General features: G+C 44.3%; 1 protein-coding gene and 1 long non-coding RNA gene across 4 annotated transcripts in view; one reads left to right on the forward strand and one right to left on the reverse strand.

The window, feature by feature from the left end:
- Positions 1 to 13,048, reverse strand: part of LOC137634612 (uncharacterized) — a 40,918-nt gene extending 27,870 nt beyond the window's left edge. The window contains exons 1-2 of one of the 2 annotated variants that reach the window (XR_011042541.1): positions 12,985 to 13,048; positions 12,270 to 12,338 (exon numbers count right to left, since the gene is read on the reverse strand). This is a non-coding gene — a long non-coding RNA (uncharacterized lncRNA). The remainder of the gene's footprint in view (positions 1 to 12,269; positions 12,339 to 12,984) is intronic. The other variant, XR_011042542.1, reaches the window with a different exon arrangement.
- LOC137634610 (L-proline trans-4-hydroxylase-like) overlaps positions 1 to 16,827 on the forward strand; it is a 45,813-nt gene that overhangs the window by 18,810 nt on the left and 10,176 nt on the right. The window contains exon 1 of one of the 2 annotated variants that reach the window (XM_068367073.1): positions 16,722 to 16,807. The exons of the other annotated variant lie outside the window; for it this stretch is intronic. Coding sequence (XP_068223174.1) covers positions 16,801 to 16,807 — 7 coding nt within the window. The 5' untranslated portion in view covers positions 16,722 to 16,800. Of the gene's footprint in view, positions 1 to 16,721; positions 16,808 to 16,827 lie in introns of those variants that run through there. 2 annotated transcript variants of the gene reach the window in all.

A 16,827-nucleotide genomic window follows, 5' to 3' on the forward strand; every position in this document is an offset into this window, starting at 1 on the left:
CCTGTATTAAGGAGTTCGACATCTTCATTTTCCACAATTGATGATATAATACTGCCCCTGGTGTTTGCTAAAACATCGCCCCATAAAGGATGTCTACCATTCAAATCTCCAAGTAAAAGAAAAGATTAATGTAGTTATTGAATCACCTCTATTAAATTACCATACAAAATGTTATCATTTGGAGGCAAGTACAGAAAGCAAATTCTATATTTTCTCCCTATAGCAATCTATACAACCACTGCCTGCAGAGGTGTACGAATAGACAAAGATATTTAGGGGAACATCTTGATGAACGTAGACGAGACTTCTGCCATGGTTCCCTAATCGGTGATCATATGGTGTCCTATACCTAATATATTAACGAGGCCAAGGAGTATTATCAAGTTTGCTCTCTTGTAAACATAATGATGAGGGAGCTCATGAATCAGGAGCTTTAGTTCTTCATATTTGGCCCTTAAACCCTGACAATTCCATCGCAAAATTGAGGAAAAAATTGTTTTATCTGGAAGACACCTTAGATGAGGTCTTCCCATTTGCAATTTTTGGTTTAACATTATTTCCTGTAGGCTTCTCAAAAGAAGGTTTTGATAAATTAGGTTTTATATTTGCCTTTTCCATGTTCTTTGACCTAAATGTTGAGGGGGATGGTGGACCTCAACTTGAATTTTGGATTGATTTTGTTTTCTTGTTAATCTGAAATATCAATAGACCAAACATCATATCTATTTGATGTCATAACTTTGGTGTTCCTAATGGAAAAGGGGCGAGAGAGGTGGAGGTCTCTCTTTTCCAATTAAAAGGTGGTGATTTATCAGGTTTTGGCATCTTCCCCACTGCAGATGCACCTGATTATTCAGTTTTAGGTGAAACCTCCAGAAAATCAGGCAAAGATAATTGCCAGAGAGAGGTTAGTATTTGCCTTTGTAATGTGGGACATAGGTTTAATAGAGGTTGGCAAAGCCTTAGGAGGTGGTATTCTTGCCTCATCGTGCAAATTGTTACCAGATGGCGTATTTCTTTTTTTGTGAACTACTGGCACTAATAGGTGGGGTTGGTGTCTCCTGCAGCAATTTTCCTCCTGATTTCAGTGCCTTAGCATAGTATCTTGGCCTGCCCTACACTTATATGTTCAATACTGGATTTATTGAGGGCAGCCTGTTCTAACTTACATTGCTGGTAACTCCTGTCAGTAGATTTATTATTTAAAATGACATTCGTATTTTTCCTAACCATACAAACCTTAGCTATTTATTAGGGGTTATACTTTCGGCAGAGCTGAAATGACGAGCCATTAAAATTTAGCGAGGGTTAACTACCCACACCGCTAGTTAGCGGGGTTAGGGGGAGGGTAGCTTGCTACTACTCCCGTTCTCACACCATTGATGTAGTCATTTTGCTTGGAAGTAGGACTTCAAGGGGGATAGGGATGGCGGGCAAGTTTGTATAAATAGCTAAGGTTTGTATAGTTAGGAAAAATACAAATTATCTACAAATTTGTCATTGTAACTGGAATAAAAACCACGCTATTTATTAGGGGTGACTCACCCATTAGGAAGGGTGGACGTCCCTGCCACTCTGGCTTTTGGCTTTGCCCGGGGACTCCTTATCTGATGTTAGTACTCAAAAATAACGAGTCCCTGCCCTCGCTAAACCTTGCTACGCAAGGTCCGCGGCCTACGTAAGCTATGTGTTGAGACGTGTAGAAGTGTGACTGTCTAGGTAAAGTTATTCCGAGTCTATGTAAGAAAAACCTGTTGTAACCAAGACTTCCCAATACCACCTCGCCAGGGTATGGGGACGCAACAGTATTAGCTTAATACTAGGTACACAAGGGAGAATGGTTTACCTGCAGTGGTTTGAGGTCAGCTTATGCAGAGAATCCAGGATGCTGCTTTCCCCACGAGAGGGAAGGATGAAGGAAAGAATAAGAGCCAGTCAAATCTTTTCATTCACGCAGACTAAAACCGGGTAACAGTGCCCTCAACCCTCTGCTACTTGTCCAATAAGGAGCTTGAGGTATACAACCAGCTGTTGTGCAGCCACCACCAGACCGATAGAGATCGTATCGAGTTCCTGTGGGTCACGTCTTGCAGGAGAAAGGTTGTGAAAGTCACCTGGAGCATTCACATCCTTTCTTGTAAAACCTGCGTCACAGAGTAATCTGCTAAGAAGGACCAGGGGCATAGTTATGCCCCTGACACTGTGAGTCGTCATATCGAGATGATGTTTCGGTGATCCTCCTCTTGTCTCTCCCAGTGCTGACAAGAGGAGGGACCTGGGCAGGCTGTTGCCGTTTTCTTTAGGTAAAGTCTCATATCTTACCCTGGGTACAGTAACGGATGATCTGGATCGTACGTTACCTAGTTGAGATTTGTGTAGGATCCGTCACCTCTGGAGACTGTATCTGGTGACATACTCAGGGACGAAACTGAACATTGTCTTTTGCCCTTCTCAATAATGGGCGATGTCGAAAGAGAGACCATGAAGTTCCTTGACTCGTATGGTTGCTGTCCAAGTGTGTAGGAACATTGTGTTCTTAAATCAGGAGAAAATTTGTTGCCTGGTGAGGTGGAACACAAGGAGGTCCCTTTAGGGATCGGAGATTTGAACCATGTTTTGAGAGGAAGGTCTCAATTCCGACTGGGGAAAGGCAAGTTGTAAGTCTGTATGAGTTAGGAAAAGTCTATCGATGAGAGGGAGTCCCTTTCTTTCAGTTTGAAGGTGAAGGATCAAGGTTGAGTGATCATCTTTACCAGTCGAAACTGAATAGGGGGTCTTTTCCTCTTGCATATACAGTACTCAATTCCGCTCTTGCTGGAATCAAGGTATCGAGTGGAGAGACACTTTCACATGACACCAACCACACAAGACGTGATACTGCCTGGTAGACTGATGCTGAGGAATTCCTCAGATATCTAGACAACCTTTTCGCAAAGAGGTATTGGGTAGTCTTCAGGCGTACAATCATAGCAAAGCTATAACTTGTGGTATGTGTCGAAGTGGGTTGTCTGTTATGTGGAGAGGGTTCTCTTGGAGGCTCTATCAGGGGCTGCAAAAGGTTTGGAGGCCGTTCTGCATGATGCCATAGCGGAGCTAGGAGAGTCCTTGAGAGGTTGACCGATGTTCTAGCCTTGTTGAGTGCCCTTCTCCAGATAAAATAGGGACGAGACGTAAACGTCATTGTTGTACCCACCGTTGTTGCCTGAGAGCCTTGGGGTCTAGGGCTAGTGAGCAACGGTAGCCTGAGATTCAGGAGCGTTGCGAACAGAACCCCTAGTTGGAGGACCTCGTAAAGTCGGGACTTTCTTGGCTACATGGCGATCCAAAGTCCATTCGGTATACCTTATCTGAGATGCTGTGCACAGATTGTCGGCGAGCACATTCTTCCAGTCTGTAATGAAGCGGGCTGATAGTGGTACCGAACGGACTTTGGCCCATCTTAGCGTTTATACTATTAGATGGGAAGAGGCTAAAAGCCAGTTCCTATTTGCTTGTCGATGTGAGTCTCTATGTGGTGTGTCGTCCATCACATCACTGAGTGGTCTGTTAGGAACTGATGAGGCTGCTGAAGGAGAGGAAAGTTGGCCTTCACCTCTTAAGAGATTTAAGTGAAGGTACCTTCGGGCTCTGTCCAGAGGGCTGAGGTCGTGTGGTGCAGCATTATGGTCCCTCCTTTCTTCTTTTTCAGACTCAAATCTCCTGGAATGGAAGTCGTTCTCATTTCGAGAAGGTTTTTGTGGAGATTGGTGTTTAGAATCCTTCCCAGATACACCAGTCGCCTGGGAGGGAAGTAGGGAAGATTTCCGTAGGTTTACCCTGATCACTGGATCTTGGTAAAAAAAAAAAAAAAGACTTGCATTAACAATGGAACTTCAGAAGTTCCAGTGTTAATGCAAGGTTGCCACTGAGTCTGCTAAGGTCAGTCAGTCGTCCCGAGAGAGCGGAGACAGAAGCCAATCCTATGAGACCAGGATGGGTGTAGTGAAAAGACCGAAGCACAGTGCCTTGAACTGGTGTTTCTTGTTTGTCTAGACTGAATCTTCCAACCTTCTTAGATGGATGGTTTGGACCTGGGAGTAAGTGTCCTTTAGGTCCAGTGGGCAAATGAAGACCTGAGGTCTTAGCCCTTGATCGAACTCCAACATGGTGTGGACATCGACCCAAAGGGACAGCTCCTTGGCGATCCTTTTGCAGGGAAGATTGTCGACGCTGGAGTCTTGACTAGTGTCGTAAAGGATCAGGCGCGATACCCAGGGTAAGAATTCTTCTCTGAGAGAGAATTTATTTAAAAGGAAGGCCATGCTTAGCCTTACCACGCGCCCTGATGGGATTGATGCTATTCCTTAGAATAGAATCAATCTGGCGAATGTTAATCAATGGTTAACCGTTGGGTATCGTGGTTACTGTGCAGTTGGAGAGTGCTCGCAAGTAGTTCCCTGTTGGCAAGCCGTTGATGAGGGTTGTCGAACATTTGCCGATCACTTTAGTGTGATGGCAAATGGCCAGTAGCGAGAAGTATGTTGTATAACTTCTGATCTAAGAACTACAGGAAGCGGTTGACTAGAAAGTTCGAGTCACGAACTGCTGGCAAATAACCGATGACTGATGAATCAGTGGTCTGTGAGCCGATGGTGAGTTTGAGATCAGCCAGCTGATTATGGTCCCCCCTGCTTGGTCAGAGATGAGCAAGCTGAAGATAGGCTGGTCAGAGATCAGCGAGCTGAGTTCAATGATCGCAGAAAGATGAGCTGCCCATCGGTGATCTAGTGATCAGCAAGCTGATGACTGGTTATTGGCTAGCAATCGGTGATTGGAAATGCTAGCAATTGGAGATCGTTAGTCAATGGAGGGACTAGAGGTCAAAGATCAGCATTGAGCTAGCAATTGGCGATCTGGTGATCGGCGACCTAGCGATCAGTAAACTGTGAACTAGCCATCAGAAAACAGTGATCTAGAGATCAGTCTGTTGATGCTTTCCTGTTTGGTGACAGTGGTCTGTCAAGGAAAAAAGAAACTTCAGAAGAGACAGGGACCAAGGATTCCCCGTTTCAATTCCCTTGTAGGATGGAATCTTCGGGATCTTGAATCCTTCTGTGGAGTCTTTTTCCTCATTTCCCGGTGGCCATGTTTATGTGTTTGCAGGGAGGAATGGGGCAATGGTGACCTGTCCAAACAGTTTTATTCCCTTTTTTACTGACAATTGCGCGAGTGTGTAAGTGAGTCTGGAGCGATGGCACACAGGTTGATGCTGGTGCTTAATATCTGCCTGGAAAGCAGGCAAGTGCTGGTTCTTAGGCAAGAGTTGGTGCATTGGATCTGCGAGCCTTGACTCTTTGGCAAGAGTAGGCGCATGGATCCGGGACCGTAACTGCGCAGGAGGGCGCAGGAAAATGAGGAAGAGCGCTGGCGCGCAGTAAGACACTGCGTGGTCTTGTGCATTCTCCCTAGAATGCACCGAAGCGTGTGACTGGTTGCGCAACAGTGGGAGTATAGGCGCCGCGCGCGGGAGACCCTAGGCGCCGCGCGCGGGAGACCCTAGGCGCCGCGCGCGGGAGACCCTAGGCGCCGCGCGCGGGAGACCCTAGGCGCCGCGCGCGGGAGACCCTAGGCGCCGCGCGCGGGAGACCCTAGGCGCCGCGCGCGGGAGACCCTAGGCGCCGCGCGCGGGAGACCCTAGGCGCCGCGCGCGGGAGACCCTAGGCGCCGCGCGCGGGAGACCCTAGGCGCCGCGCGGAACTGTTGCCCCCCGCGCGGAACTGTTGCCCCCCGCGCGGAACTGTTGCCCCCCGCGCGGAACTGTTGCCCCCCGCGCGGAACTGTTGCCCCCCGCGCGGAACTGTTGCCCCCCGCGCGGAACTGTTGCCCCCCGCGCGGAACTGTTGCCCCCCGCGCGGAACTGTTGCCCCCCGCGCGGAACTGTTGCCCCCCGCGCGGAACTGTTGCCCCCCCCGCGGAACTGTTGCCCCCCCCGCGGAACTGTTGCCCCCCCCGCGGAACTGTTGCCCCCCGCGCGGAACTGTTGCCCCCCGCGCGGAACTGTTGCCCCCCGCGCGGAACTGTTGCCCCCCGCGCGGAACTGTTGCCCCCCGCGCGGAACTGTTGCCCCCCGCGCGGAACTGTTGCCCCCCGCGCGGAACTGTTGCCCCCCGCGCGGAACTGTTGCCCCCCGCGCGGAACTGTTGCCCCCCGCGCGGAACTGTTGCCCCCCGCGCGGAACTGTTGCCCCCCGCGCGGAACTGTTGCCCCCCGCGCGGAACTGTTGCCCCCCGCGCGGAACTGTTGCCCCCCGCGCGGAACTGTTGCCCCCCGCGCGGAACTGTTGCCCCCCGCGCGGAACTGTTGCCCCCCGCGCGGAACTGTTGCCCCCCGCGCGGAACTGTTGCCCCCCGCGCGGAACTGTTGCCCCCCGCGCGGAACTGTTGCCCCCCGCGCGGAACTGTTGCCCCCCGCGCGGAACTGTTGCCCCCCGCGCGGAACTGTTGCCCCCCGCGCGGAACTGTTGCCCCCCGCGCGGAACTGTTGCCCCCCGCGCGGAACTGTTGCCCCCCGCGCGGAACTGTTGCCCCCCGCGCGGAACTGTTGCCCCCCGCGCGGAACTGTTGCCCCCCGCGCGGAACTGTTGCCCCCCGCGCGGAACTGTTGCCCCCCGCGCGGAACTGTTGCCCCCCGCGCGGAACTGTTGCCCCCCGCGCGGAACTGTTGCCCCCCGCGCGGAACTGTTGCCCCCCGCGCGGAACTGTTGCCCCCCGCGCGGAACTGTTGCCCCCCGCGCGGAACTGTTGCCCCCCGCGCGGAACTGTTGCCCCCCGCGCGGAACTGTTGCCCCCCGCGCGGAACTGTTGCCCCCCGCGCGGAACTGTTGCCCCCCGCGCGGAACTGTTGCCCCCCGCGCGGAACTGTTGCCCCCCGCGCGGAACTGTTGCCCCCCGCGCGGAACTGTTGCCCCCCGCGCGGAACTGTTGCCCCCCGCGCGGAACTGTTGCCCCCCGCGCGGAACTGTTGCCCCCCGCGCGGAACTGTTGCCCCCCGCGCGGAACTGTTGCCCCCCGCGCGGAACTGTTGCCCCCCGCGCGGAACTGTTGCCCCCCGCGCGGAACTGTTGCCCCCCGCGCGGAACTGTTGCCCCCCGCGCGGAACTGTTGCCCCCCGCGCGGAACTGTTGCCCCCCGCGCGGAACTGTTGCCCCCCGCGCGGAACTGTTGCCCCCCGCGCGGAACTGTTGCCCCCCCGCGCGGAACTGTTGCCCCCCGCGCGGAACTGTTGCCCCCCGCGCGGAACTGTTGCCCCCGCGCGCGGAACTGTTGCCCCGCGCGCGGAACTGTTGCCCCGCGCGCGGAACTGTTGCCCCGCGCGCGGAACTGTTGCCCCGCGCGCGGAACTGTTGCCCCGCGCGGAACTGTTGCCCCGCGCGCGGAACTGTTGACCCGCGCGCGGAACTGTTGCCATGCGCGCACAAGAGCATTGGCGTTTGCGCGCTTGAAAAATCATCGGCGAGCGCACGGGAGACCAGAGGGCGCCCGCGCGCAAGAGACTATCGGCGACCGTGCGCGGAAGATCGTTGGCGTGCGCGAGCAAAAGACTGTTGACGCGTGCGCGGGAGACCATCGCCGCCCACACGTGGAAGATCGTCCGCGCGCACGCGGAAAACTGTCGGCTAGCGCATGCGCGGGAGATCATCGGTACCCGCGCGCGGGAGATCATCGGTACCCGCGCGCGGAAGATCGTAAGCGCTCGCGCGAAGGTAGCGCTAGTAGGCTGGCGGGTCAGCTGGTAGGATGACCAGTTGCAGCACGATCAGGAACTGGGATGTGCCCTTTAAAAAAGAGTGAGCATACACCGATGGGGACCGTAAGCAGGTCTGTGTTAGGGTCCAGGACCGAAGTCCAAAGGACTTCGTTGCAGCGCAAGGTTGCACTGGTAGATCGGTAGGTCAGCTGGCAAGACGATCAGGAACTGGGATGTGCCCTTTAGAAGGGCGAGCATCCACCGATGGGGACCGTAAAAGGTCTGTGTTAAGAGTCCAGGACCGAAGTCCAAAGGACTACGTTACAGCACAAGGTTGCGCTGGTAGATCAGTAGGTCAGCTGGCAGGACGATCAGGAACTGAGATGCGAAGAGGTCCTGGTAGGTCTGCTGAGCTGGAAGGTCTGCTTGATCCTCCGAAGAGGTGTCTCTATGAGAGGCCTCTCCCGCGAACGAGAGGTGAATACTTCATAGAAGAGACTTGAAGACGCCCATGATGATGCCCCTAAGGGCCGGTGGATCAGCAAGCTGACCTTAGCACTAGCGATCCTCCGAAGAGGGGTGTCTATGAGTGGCCTCTCTCGCGAACGAGAGAGGTGAACACTTCGTAGAAGAGACTTGCCAAGACCGTACTCCGCCCCTGAAGGAAGAGAAACTCAGCAAGGGGGGAGAGACGTCTGGCCAAAGGGCAGCAACACCAATCAGAGACGATGAATTTATTAAGATATGGGAAGTTCTCCGTCTCAAGGGAGAAACAACCTCAAACCTGGGGAGGAAACTTCCCTCAGAAGGGAAGTTGTCTAACCCCTGGAGGCGAACCTCCTTTAGCGTTCTAAGATCTGAAGTGCTGGCCATGTTGTCACCGGGAGTACTTCTAAGAGAAGGGATGACGCCCATGACGACGTCCTCTGAGGGACGGAAGTGATAGCAGATTCCCCACGTATGAACAGAACAGCTCAGCTTCGTTGGCACTTTCAGTTGAACGAAGAAAAACTGCATAGTTAAATGGGAAAATAAAAAAATAATTAACAGAAATTCCCTAGGGAGGAACTCCGAAGACGAACCCCGAGGGAACAACATAAAATAAGAATTACGTATTGCGCCCTTCCTTCCCCAGTCAACATCCACAGGAGAAGGGGGGGAGCAAAGTAACTGTAATAAAAACAGAATTATAATTATTCAAATCAGCTAAGAATATTCACTAATAGTGAGAACTACTGACCCTCCGAAGGGAAGTGTTCCCCACGGAGAAAGCTGAAAAGTTAAAATACAATTAGATTTTCACTAAAAATAATTGAGACAAACCATCGGAAGAACAACCTAACCTGCGCACGGGAAATGAGCTTCCCCAATAGTACGCTGTTGTAGTAAAGGTGAACGACCTCGAGAAGAAAGAGACCGTAGTCAATCTTTGAAAGGCCACATTTCCTTCGCTCAGAATCCAAGTTTCCTGCAGGAAAAGAGGAAAAGGCGAGGACAATAGTTGAATGAAGAGGGTCCAGGCGATGACGATTCCCCTGCGGCGGCCGAGTTAACGGATATATGCCGACGGGAAGACTGATGGAGCAGAGACGGAGAGGTCATTCACCACGAAGTGGAACTGTGCTGGCCTTGCTACTACACAAATGTCGTTGTCGTATATGTATCACACAGCACAAACACTGAAAAGGAAACTTACCACATTTTTATACACATATGTATACATAAACATTGAGAATGTTTATATATATACACGTACAAGAGAAAGTAAGTTAAAAGACAAAAATCAATGGCAGTCCAAAATAGGCGAGGAGGGAGAGAGGAACCAACCGCTCTCGATCCGAGCCAAAAGTAAAGTGAGTAAATCACAGGTGTGTGAACGGGAGTGGTAGCAAGCTAACCCCCCCTAACCCCCGCTAACTAGCGGTGTGGGTAGTTAACCCCCGCTAAATTTTAATGCTCGTCATTTCAGCTCCACTGAAAGTATAACCCCTAATAAATAGCGTGGTTTGTATTCCAGTTACGGAACAATTACCACTTAAACACCTGGCCTCAAGTGTACACTCTCCATAGTGATGTTCGGAGCAAGTGATACAACATCTTTTTCATTTTTGCAGACTTTGGAAGGGTATCCAAATCTGAAACAATTTAAACATTGAAGTGGCTTCTGTTTAACCCATTTACCCCCAGGCTATTTGGAAATTTCCAACCCTTAACCCCAGCACATTTTGCAGTATATTTTTTTTAAAATTGCTCTAAAAGCCGTAATTTTTGTCATAGAGAGGTCAGGTTGGTCTCATTCTCTTGGAAAATGCCTGAATTTTCTCAAAAAATTATCAAAAATATGGAAAAAAAAAATTTATAGCAGTTTTTGGCAAGGACGTACCGGTATGTACATGGGGGTAAAGGGATGGCTTTTGTGAAACTTACCAGTACGTCCTTTGGGGGTAAAAGGGTTAAAAGGTCAAACTTTAATCCTTTCATTTTCAATCCCAATGTGGAAAGGTACATCAGCATCCAGGAAAGTAAGGATAATCATGGATGTCCCAGGAACCTTATGCACCTTCCACACTGTTAATGGACACACTGCTAATATCTCCTCTTCCGTAAATTCATACAAGGCTCTATTAAAAACTAACCTCCTTCCATAACTAGAATTTAGGCGGGGTTTGACATCCAACTTTATATTTTCGCTATTCATGTTTAAATTGGCTAATATGGTGGATTATGTGTATGATTTGGCATGTATGAGAAAGCTATTCTTTCCATATCGAGATATATTTTATTTTTCCAACAGGTTATCTTGCATTTATTATGCCTTTCTGACCATTACTATTCCTGCAACCAAAGATCCCAGTTTCCTACTTGAAACCCCTAAGGTTTTTATTTTTATATTTTTTTTAATGGATGGGGGTAGTAAAATTAAAAACCTGGGGGTTTGCCCCAGTACTCATGGTCAGAAATAGATAAAATGTAAGTTTACGAGTTGGAAAAATATATGGTTCGTGTATCTGGCTATGAATTAAACTAAATTTACCCAGCGGGGTAGACTCAACCCTATATCTGTCCTCTGTGCGCCAGAATGGCGCCAAGCTATGAGGTCATATTCGAAATTTCTATGGTATTTTAAAGATGAAAATTGGAGAGGTAAGCAGTCGGAGAAAAAAAATAAATGGGTTGCATAAAATAAGGGAGTGACATAACCAATTTACAATATGGCTAATGTCACAAACACACCCTAGGAGGTAAAATTATAGTTACGGACGGAAGAACATTTTGAAAAAAAAAACAAAAAAAAAACTAGTTTTTCCAGTAGTAAATAATGTTCTTTCACTTAATTTTACCTTCATTTCAACAGGAAATGAACCGAAAACCCATTAGACCATCTAAGAATATATATATATATATATATATATATATATATATATATATATATATATATATATATATATATATATATATTTTTTTTTTTTTAAAGAAATCTAATGGTTTTTCCTCCACCGGAAAGAGAGAATCATCAAACTCCTATGTACTGGCAAGAGGTACACGCCGCACTGCACACGCTAACCCCATTGATTATTATTTCTTAGATAACGAAGTTTTCATTTGCTGTCAAAATAAGTCATTTTTAAAGAAAATAGGGGTTTTATTCTACTTTATTAAAGGGTAATGTAACCTAGGAAAAAAACTGAAACCGAGTAAATAATTTACAAGCAATAATCATAAAAAACAAACCTAGAGTGCATAAAATTTACACAACCCTAGTATTATTATTACTAGCCAAGCTACAACCCTAATTGGAAAAACAAGATGCTATTAGCCCAAGGGCTCCAAAAGGGAAAAGTAGCCCAGTGAGGAAAGAAAATAAGGAAATAGATAAATGGTGAGAACAAATTAAGGTAAATTTTTACATTAAAACAATAGTATTTTCGGCAAAAAAAATCGGAAAATGATGTAATTATAGGTGTTTTGAACGTTTCCGATGCTCTAGAATGTCGCAAAAAGACCAGTTTTGAGCTATTTTACCTTGAATTTCAAACACCCCAAAAAGGCACTAAATTCACGAAAAAAAGGAAACCACGAGCAATACAGGTAAAAGGCATTTTTAACGTGCACCCCCCCCCCCCTCCCCACTGTAAATGACGGCAAATGGTGCTTTTTCATCATGAGATTACAGATTCCAACTACCCAAAAAACACTAAGTTCACAAAGAAATTCGTAATGTCGAGAAAACACGAGAAAACGGCATTCTTGCAGAAACCCCCCCCCCTTTTCCCCACGGAAAATGTCGTCAAATGGCTGTTTTTCATTATGGGACTTAAGATTCCAACAACTGAAAAATGCACTAAGTTCACATAATATCGAGAAAACACGAGATACCAATTCCGACACAAGCATTAAAATAGAACACGACTTGAACCGATTTCACCATTGGTTACACTATACCCAGAATTTGGATTAATAAATAAGAAATAACAACCCTTTCTCAGCCATCAATAGAATTAATATATTATATGGGGGAACACATTGTGTGGATAATAACTTACCTTGTTGGAGTAACGATGGAAAACGGCCAGGGTAGATAATTGAAGACCGAATGGTGGTTTACATGGGGTCTGTAATGGAATAAAATATTAGTGAACGTCACTCAGAGGAATAATAGGTTTTTAAGAACACTACCTAACTTGAACTTCCCAACCTAACCTTAGACTACAAGCCATACCCTTACTTAACGGGGGGGCTAACGCCCCCCTGCGTGTTTGAAATAGCTATGAAACAAAAGGGATAATCTAAAATAAAACCCAAATGAACAATAAATCACTCTAAAAACAGTAACGTCAAAACAGATATGCCATATATAAACTATCAACAACTTCAAAACAGATGTGACATATATAAACTATAAAAAGACTCATGTCAGCCTGGTCAACAAAAAAAAAACATTTGCTGCAACTTTGAACTTTTGAACTAATAAGTCCAGCAAAGGAAAAAGAAAAAGATTAAGGTGAAATAATACATCAGCCTACCTAATGACTGCCATAGTTCATGGTGTCTTTGCCGAATAAACGATGACAATGGCAAAACATGCATCAAACTTTGTCCTAATTCCAATGCACCATACAGATTGCCTAAACTATATTCTAATTTTAGAACACCATGCAAATCCTATTTCACTGATGTTAGCTTAAAAGTCGAGGCAGGAACAGCTGCCAGTCTTCCTTTCACTAAATTATGTAATAATGCAATAAACCAAGTACTCACTTTTCACAGGAGACGATAGGATGAACACAAAACTGGTTTTTGCCTGTAAACAAACAGCAAGTGGTCCCGTTCAAGTTAAAGGACATCAGCTGACTAAGATAGCAAGTTAGCAACTTGCCAATGTTGCCATAAACTCACGACCATACAATCGTACGAAGATTTCAAAAGTATCGTACTTCTATTAAATTAATATTTTATTCACTATAGTTTGCTATGTTTACCTTTATCTATCCTTTTATGCATTGCTGATATATACATATGCATATATGTCATGCTGAATAATGTAGGTAAATTTTGATGGCGAAGAAGTCAAATTATCGCATTTGTATGGTACATATCGTACATGACTTCAAAGAACGATGTTCCAGCCCAAGGATATTTAAAAGCATGTTAACTTTCTAGTCAATTATTTACTCCATTAAATACTAAAACATTGTTGAAAATAAAGAAGGATCTTTTTAATTTCATGGAAAGTGTGTCTGGTGCTATGGCACAATTTATATTACGAATGAATAGGCCTACATAGCAAGATATATTATCACTAAAATACCGTTAAAAAGGCAATGAAGGCTCTTTAACTTGAATATGATTAATTACTAATGAATATTTGACACTAGAAAGAGCTATATTTTAGAATATATTTTTTCTCTAGCAGTCGAATTTCTAACAGGGAAACCAAACTAAAAACAAAATAAAAGTAATATAAATTATCCAAATGTAGTATTCAACCATAGAATAAAGGTTTTATGATATTGACTGCTTATTCTATTCAAGGATTTCATGATGTTTATTGGCTACTTTAGGCCTGTAATTTCAAAAAATTTGTGGACCCCGCGATGGTATGGACGCCTATTGAGAGTAAAAAGAACTATTAATGAACCAAACTAGTAATAGTAACTGGTAGTTAATGGCAACTTTCTGTTTCCATTGAAGGTAATTTGCGAGAGACATGCTAAACATAAACATAGTAATATAATACATATGTATTCTAACATAAACCATCTTTAAAGTGCAGTCCAAGTATATCCATTATTTTCAATAATAACTGCTAAAAACAGAATTTTATAAAAACTGCTGGCAACTGTTATCTTTTTCCAGTTAGTTGTAAAATAATTATTGTATAAATAAAAAAAAATTCCAGCACATAAAATTTATTTCAATAAGAATAAGATTGAAAAAAAAAAATATATTACGAGAAAAATATATAATGTTTATGACTAAAGGTTTACTTCCCTGTAAAATTGTAAATCTTGAAGGTATTTTCTTAATCTTGTATGGTAGAAAAAAATGGCTGACATATTCCAAGGATTGTCAAATGGCATTACTTGAAAACGCAAGACACCACTAAAACAACATCAAATATGAAAGGAAAATCAAGTTAGATTGAATCATAATGAATTTCTATAAAAATCTAGCTATAAAACAATTAGATCTTTCCTAAAACCTAAAATATATAGAGGTTTTCATGTTGTTTTGTAATTGCAGTCGACATTCTAGAAGGTTAACATACCTAAAGTGGAAAATCTCTAACTTACTGCATATAAAAATCTTTATATTGGAATAAAACATTTCAAAACTATAGATATTAACAATTTATAATGTATCTCTATGCATAAATCTGATCATTGTGAATTACTAAGGCTATCTAAGAGTTTTACATCGTTTTTTATTTATGATTTAGGCTTGCTATCTCTTCAAAGAGAACAATTGACAGTTAAAGTATACACTTAGATAATAACTAAGCGATACCTGGCAACTATTTTGTTTACAATGAATATACTGCAGTGAATTGCATGCAATCTGTCCAAATTCGTAGAGTAAATAGGAGAAAATAAAATTTAAGAAAATCTTAATTCGCTCCAAGTATAAGTCAGTTTAATTTGTATCACTAAAATAAAAAAAGAAATAAAACTATATAGAATAGTTAGCAACTTTCATAGTCCAGATAGTCTTAATAGGTAGCTATTGTATATAAATTAAAATTTAGCATATAAAAATAATTTCACCCAATAAAATAATTAAAATGGCAATTGAAATAATAAAAAAATAAGTTTAATCTGAGACTAATGATCTATTCAACTTAAAAATAAGATTAAATTAAGGAATTTTGCCAATCTTGTTTGGCTAAACTGGAAGCAGACGAATTAATGTCTATTTTCACCAAGGAATTACGAAAACACCTTTAAGGTCATTTGTTTTACAGTGAACTAAGATATCATTGGTAAAATTACCCATTATAACAACAAAACTTATAATGCCAATGACAATGTCAAAGCAAAAATTTCATTAGCAGCATTTTCAAGTGCAATAGTCATTTACTAAGACTGCAATAAATATTCTGATAGTTCTTAACTGAATTCTTAACCTAATTCATTCCATCACAAACTCAAATGTTTATAGATTGATAATAAAATCTATTGTGATTTTATTACCCAGACATTAGAACTCTATGGTCAACCTGCTAATTGATGTTTATAATATATCACTGATATTATTGCATATCTCATCTTTTTTTTACCGATGTCAAAAGTGTAAGATCACTGTACTCTTATTGTAACTGTATATGGCTTTTGCTGAAATAAAGATTATTATTATTATTATTATTATTATTATTATTATTATTATTATTATTATTATTAATAAAAGGAAATTCACTTTCCCCATTTATATTTCACATTGATTTGAGGAAACTGAGCAAATCTATTATCTTAAGTAAATTGTCAGTTTCCACTTGGCTATTGATCTTAGGTTTATAAATCTTTTAACTTTCAAAAGCTGTTTAAAGCTTCGATGTTCATACCTATTGCCAAATAAACAGCTTGAATAACTGTGAAATCATTGAATGTATCAGATAACTAAAATATTCAATTTGTATTCATAAATTTACCTTGAAAGATTTCCAAGTTTTCCCCATAACTAATTCGATTTTATTCATAACTAAAGGGGCACTCAGTAGAGCGCAGATCTCCGCCGCGGCAGCTTATTTCTCGATCTTGACCTTGACCTTTGACCTCAATATGTATTAATCGGCGTGTATTCTCATACACTCAAATATAAACCAAGTTTGAATTCTCTGTGATAACGATGTCCAAACTTATGGGTGATTACGTGAATTGGAAATTTTTGCTTGACCGTGACCTTGACCTTCCAAAATTTAATCATTTCCAGCTTTTTACATGACAGTTAATTCCTGCAAGTTTCATTACTCTGCGATTAAAACTGTGGTTAGGAAGCTTTTCACAAACAAACACACAAACAAGGGATAAAACATACCATTAATGACATGAATGGCGAGCGATTGTGACGCAGTTCCGGTAGGCCCTGCTGCTGCCTCTGATGCCTTAGATGACCACGGAGGTAGCAGCAGTAGGGGATTCAGCATTATGAAGCTTCATCTGTGGTGGATAATGTGGGAGGGTGGGCTGTGGCACCCTAGCCGTACCAGCTGAACTCGGCTGAGTCCCTTGTTAGGCTGGAGGAACGTAGAGAGGAGAGGTCCCCTTTTTGTTTTGTTTCATTTGTTGATGTCGGCTACCCCCCAAAATTGGGGGAAGGGCCTTGGTATATGTATGTATGTATTACTGACACAACCCAGGATCGGCTGGAGGTTGGCGAAAACCTAGAGCAAGAAATGACCGGTGCGATTCCAATTAAAGATGCTCGAAAACAATGATATTAATTATCTACAGTCTCATTACTTTTAATCTGATTAATTGTGATAAGACTGAACTGATAAACCAGAGACAAAGGGTGTACTTCACAAGGTAACTTACCTCTGTACACAGAGCATCACAGAGCCCGCAATAACAAGCCACCATGGAAGGTATTTTGATTTAATTATTA

The sequence above is a fragment of the Palaemon carinicauda genome, chromosome 45, assembly GCF_036898095.1.
Source record: "Palaemon carinicauda isolate YSFRI2023 chromosome 45, ASM3689809v2, whole genome shotgun sequence".
Taxonomy (NCBI): Eukaryota; Metazoa; Arthropoda; class Malacostraca; order Decapoda; family Palaemonidae; genus Palaemon; species Palaemon carinicauda.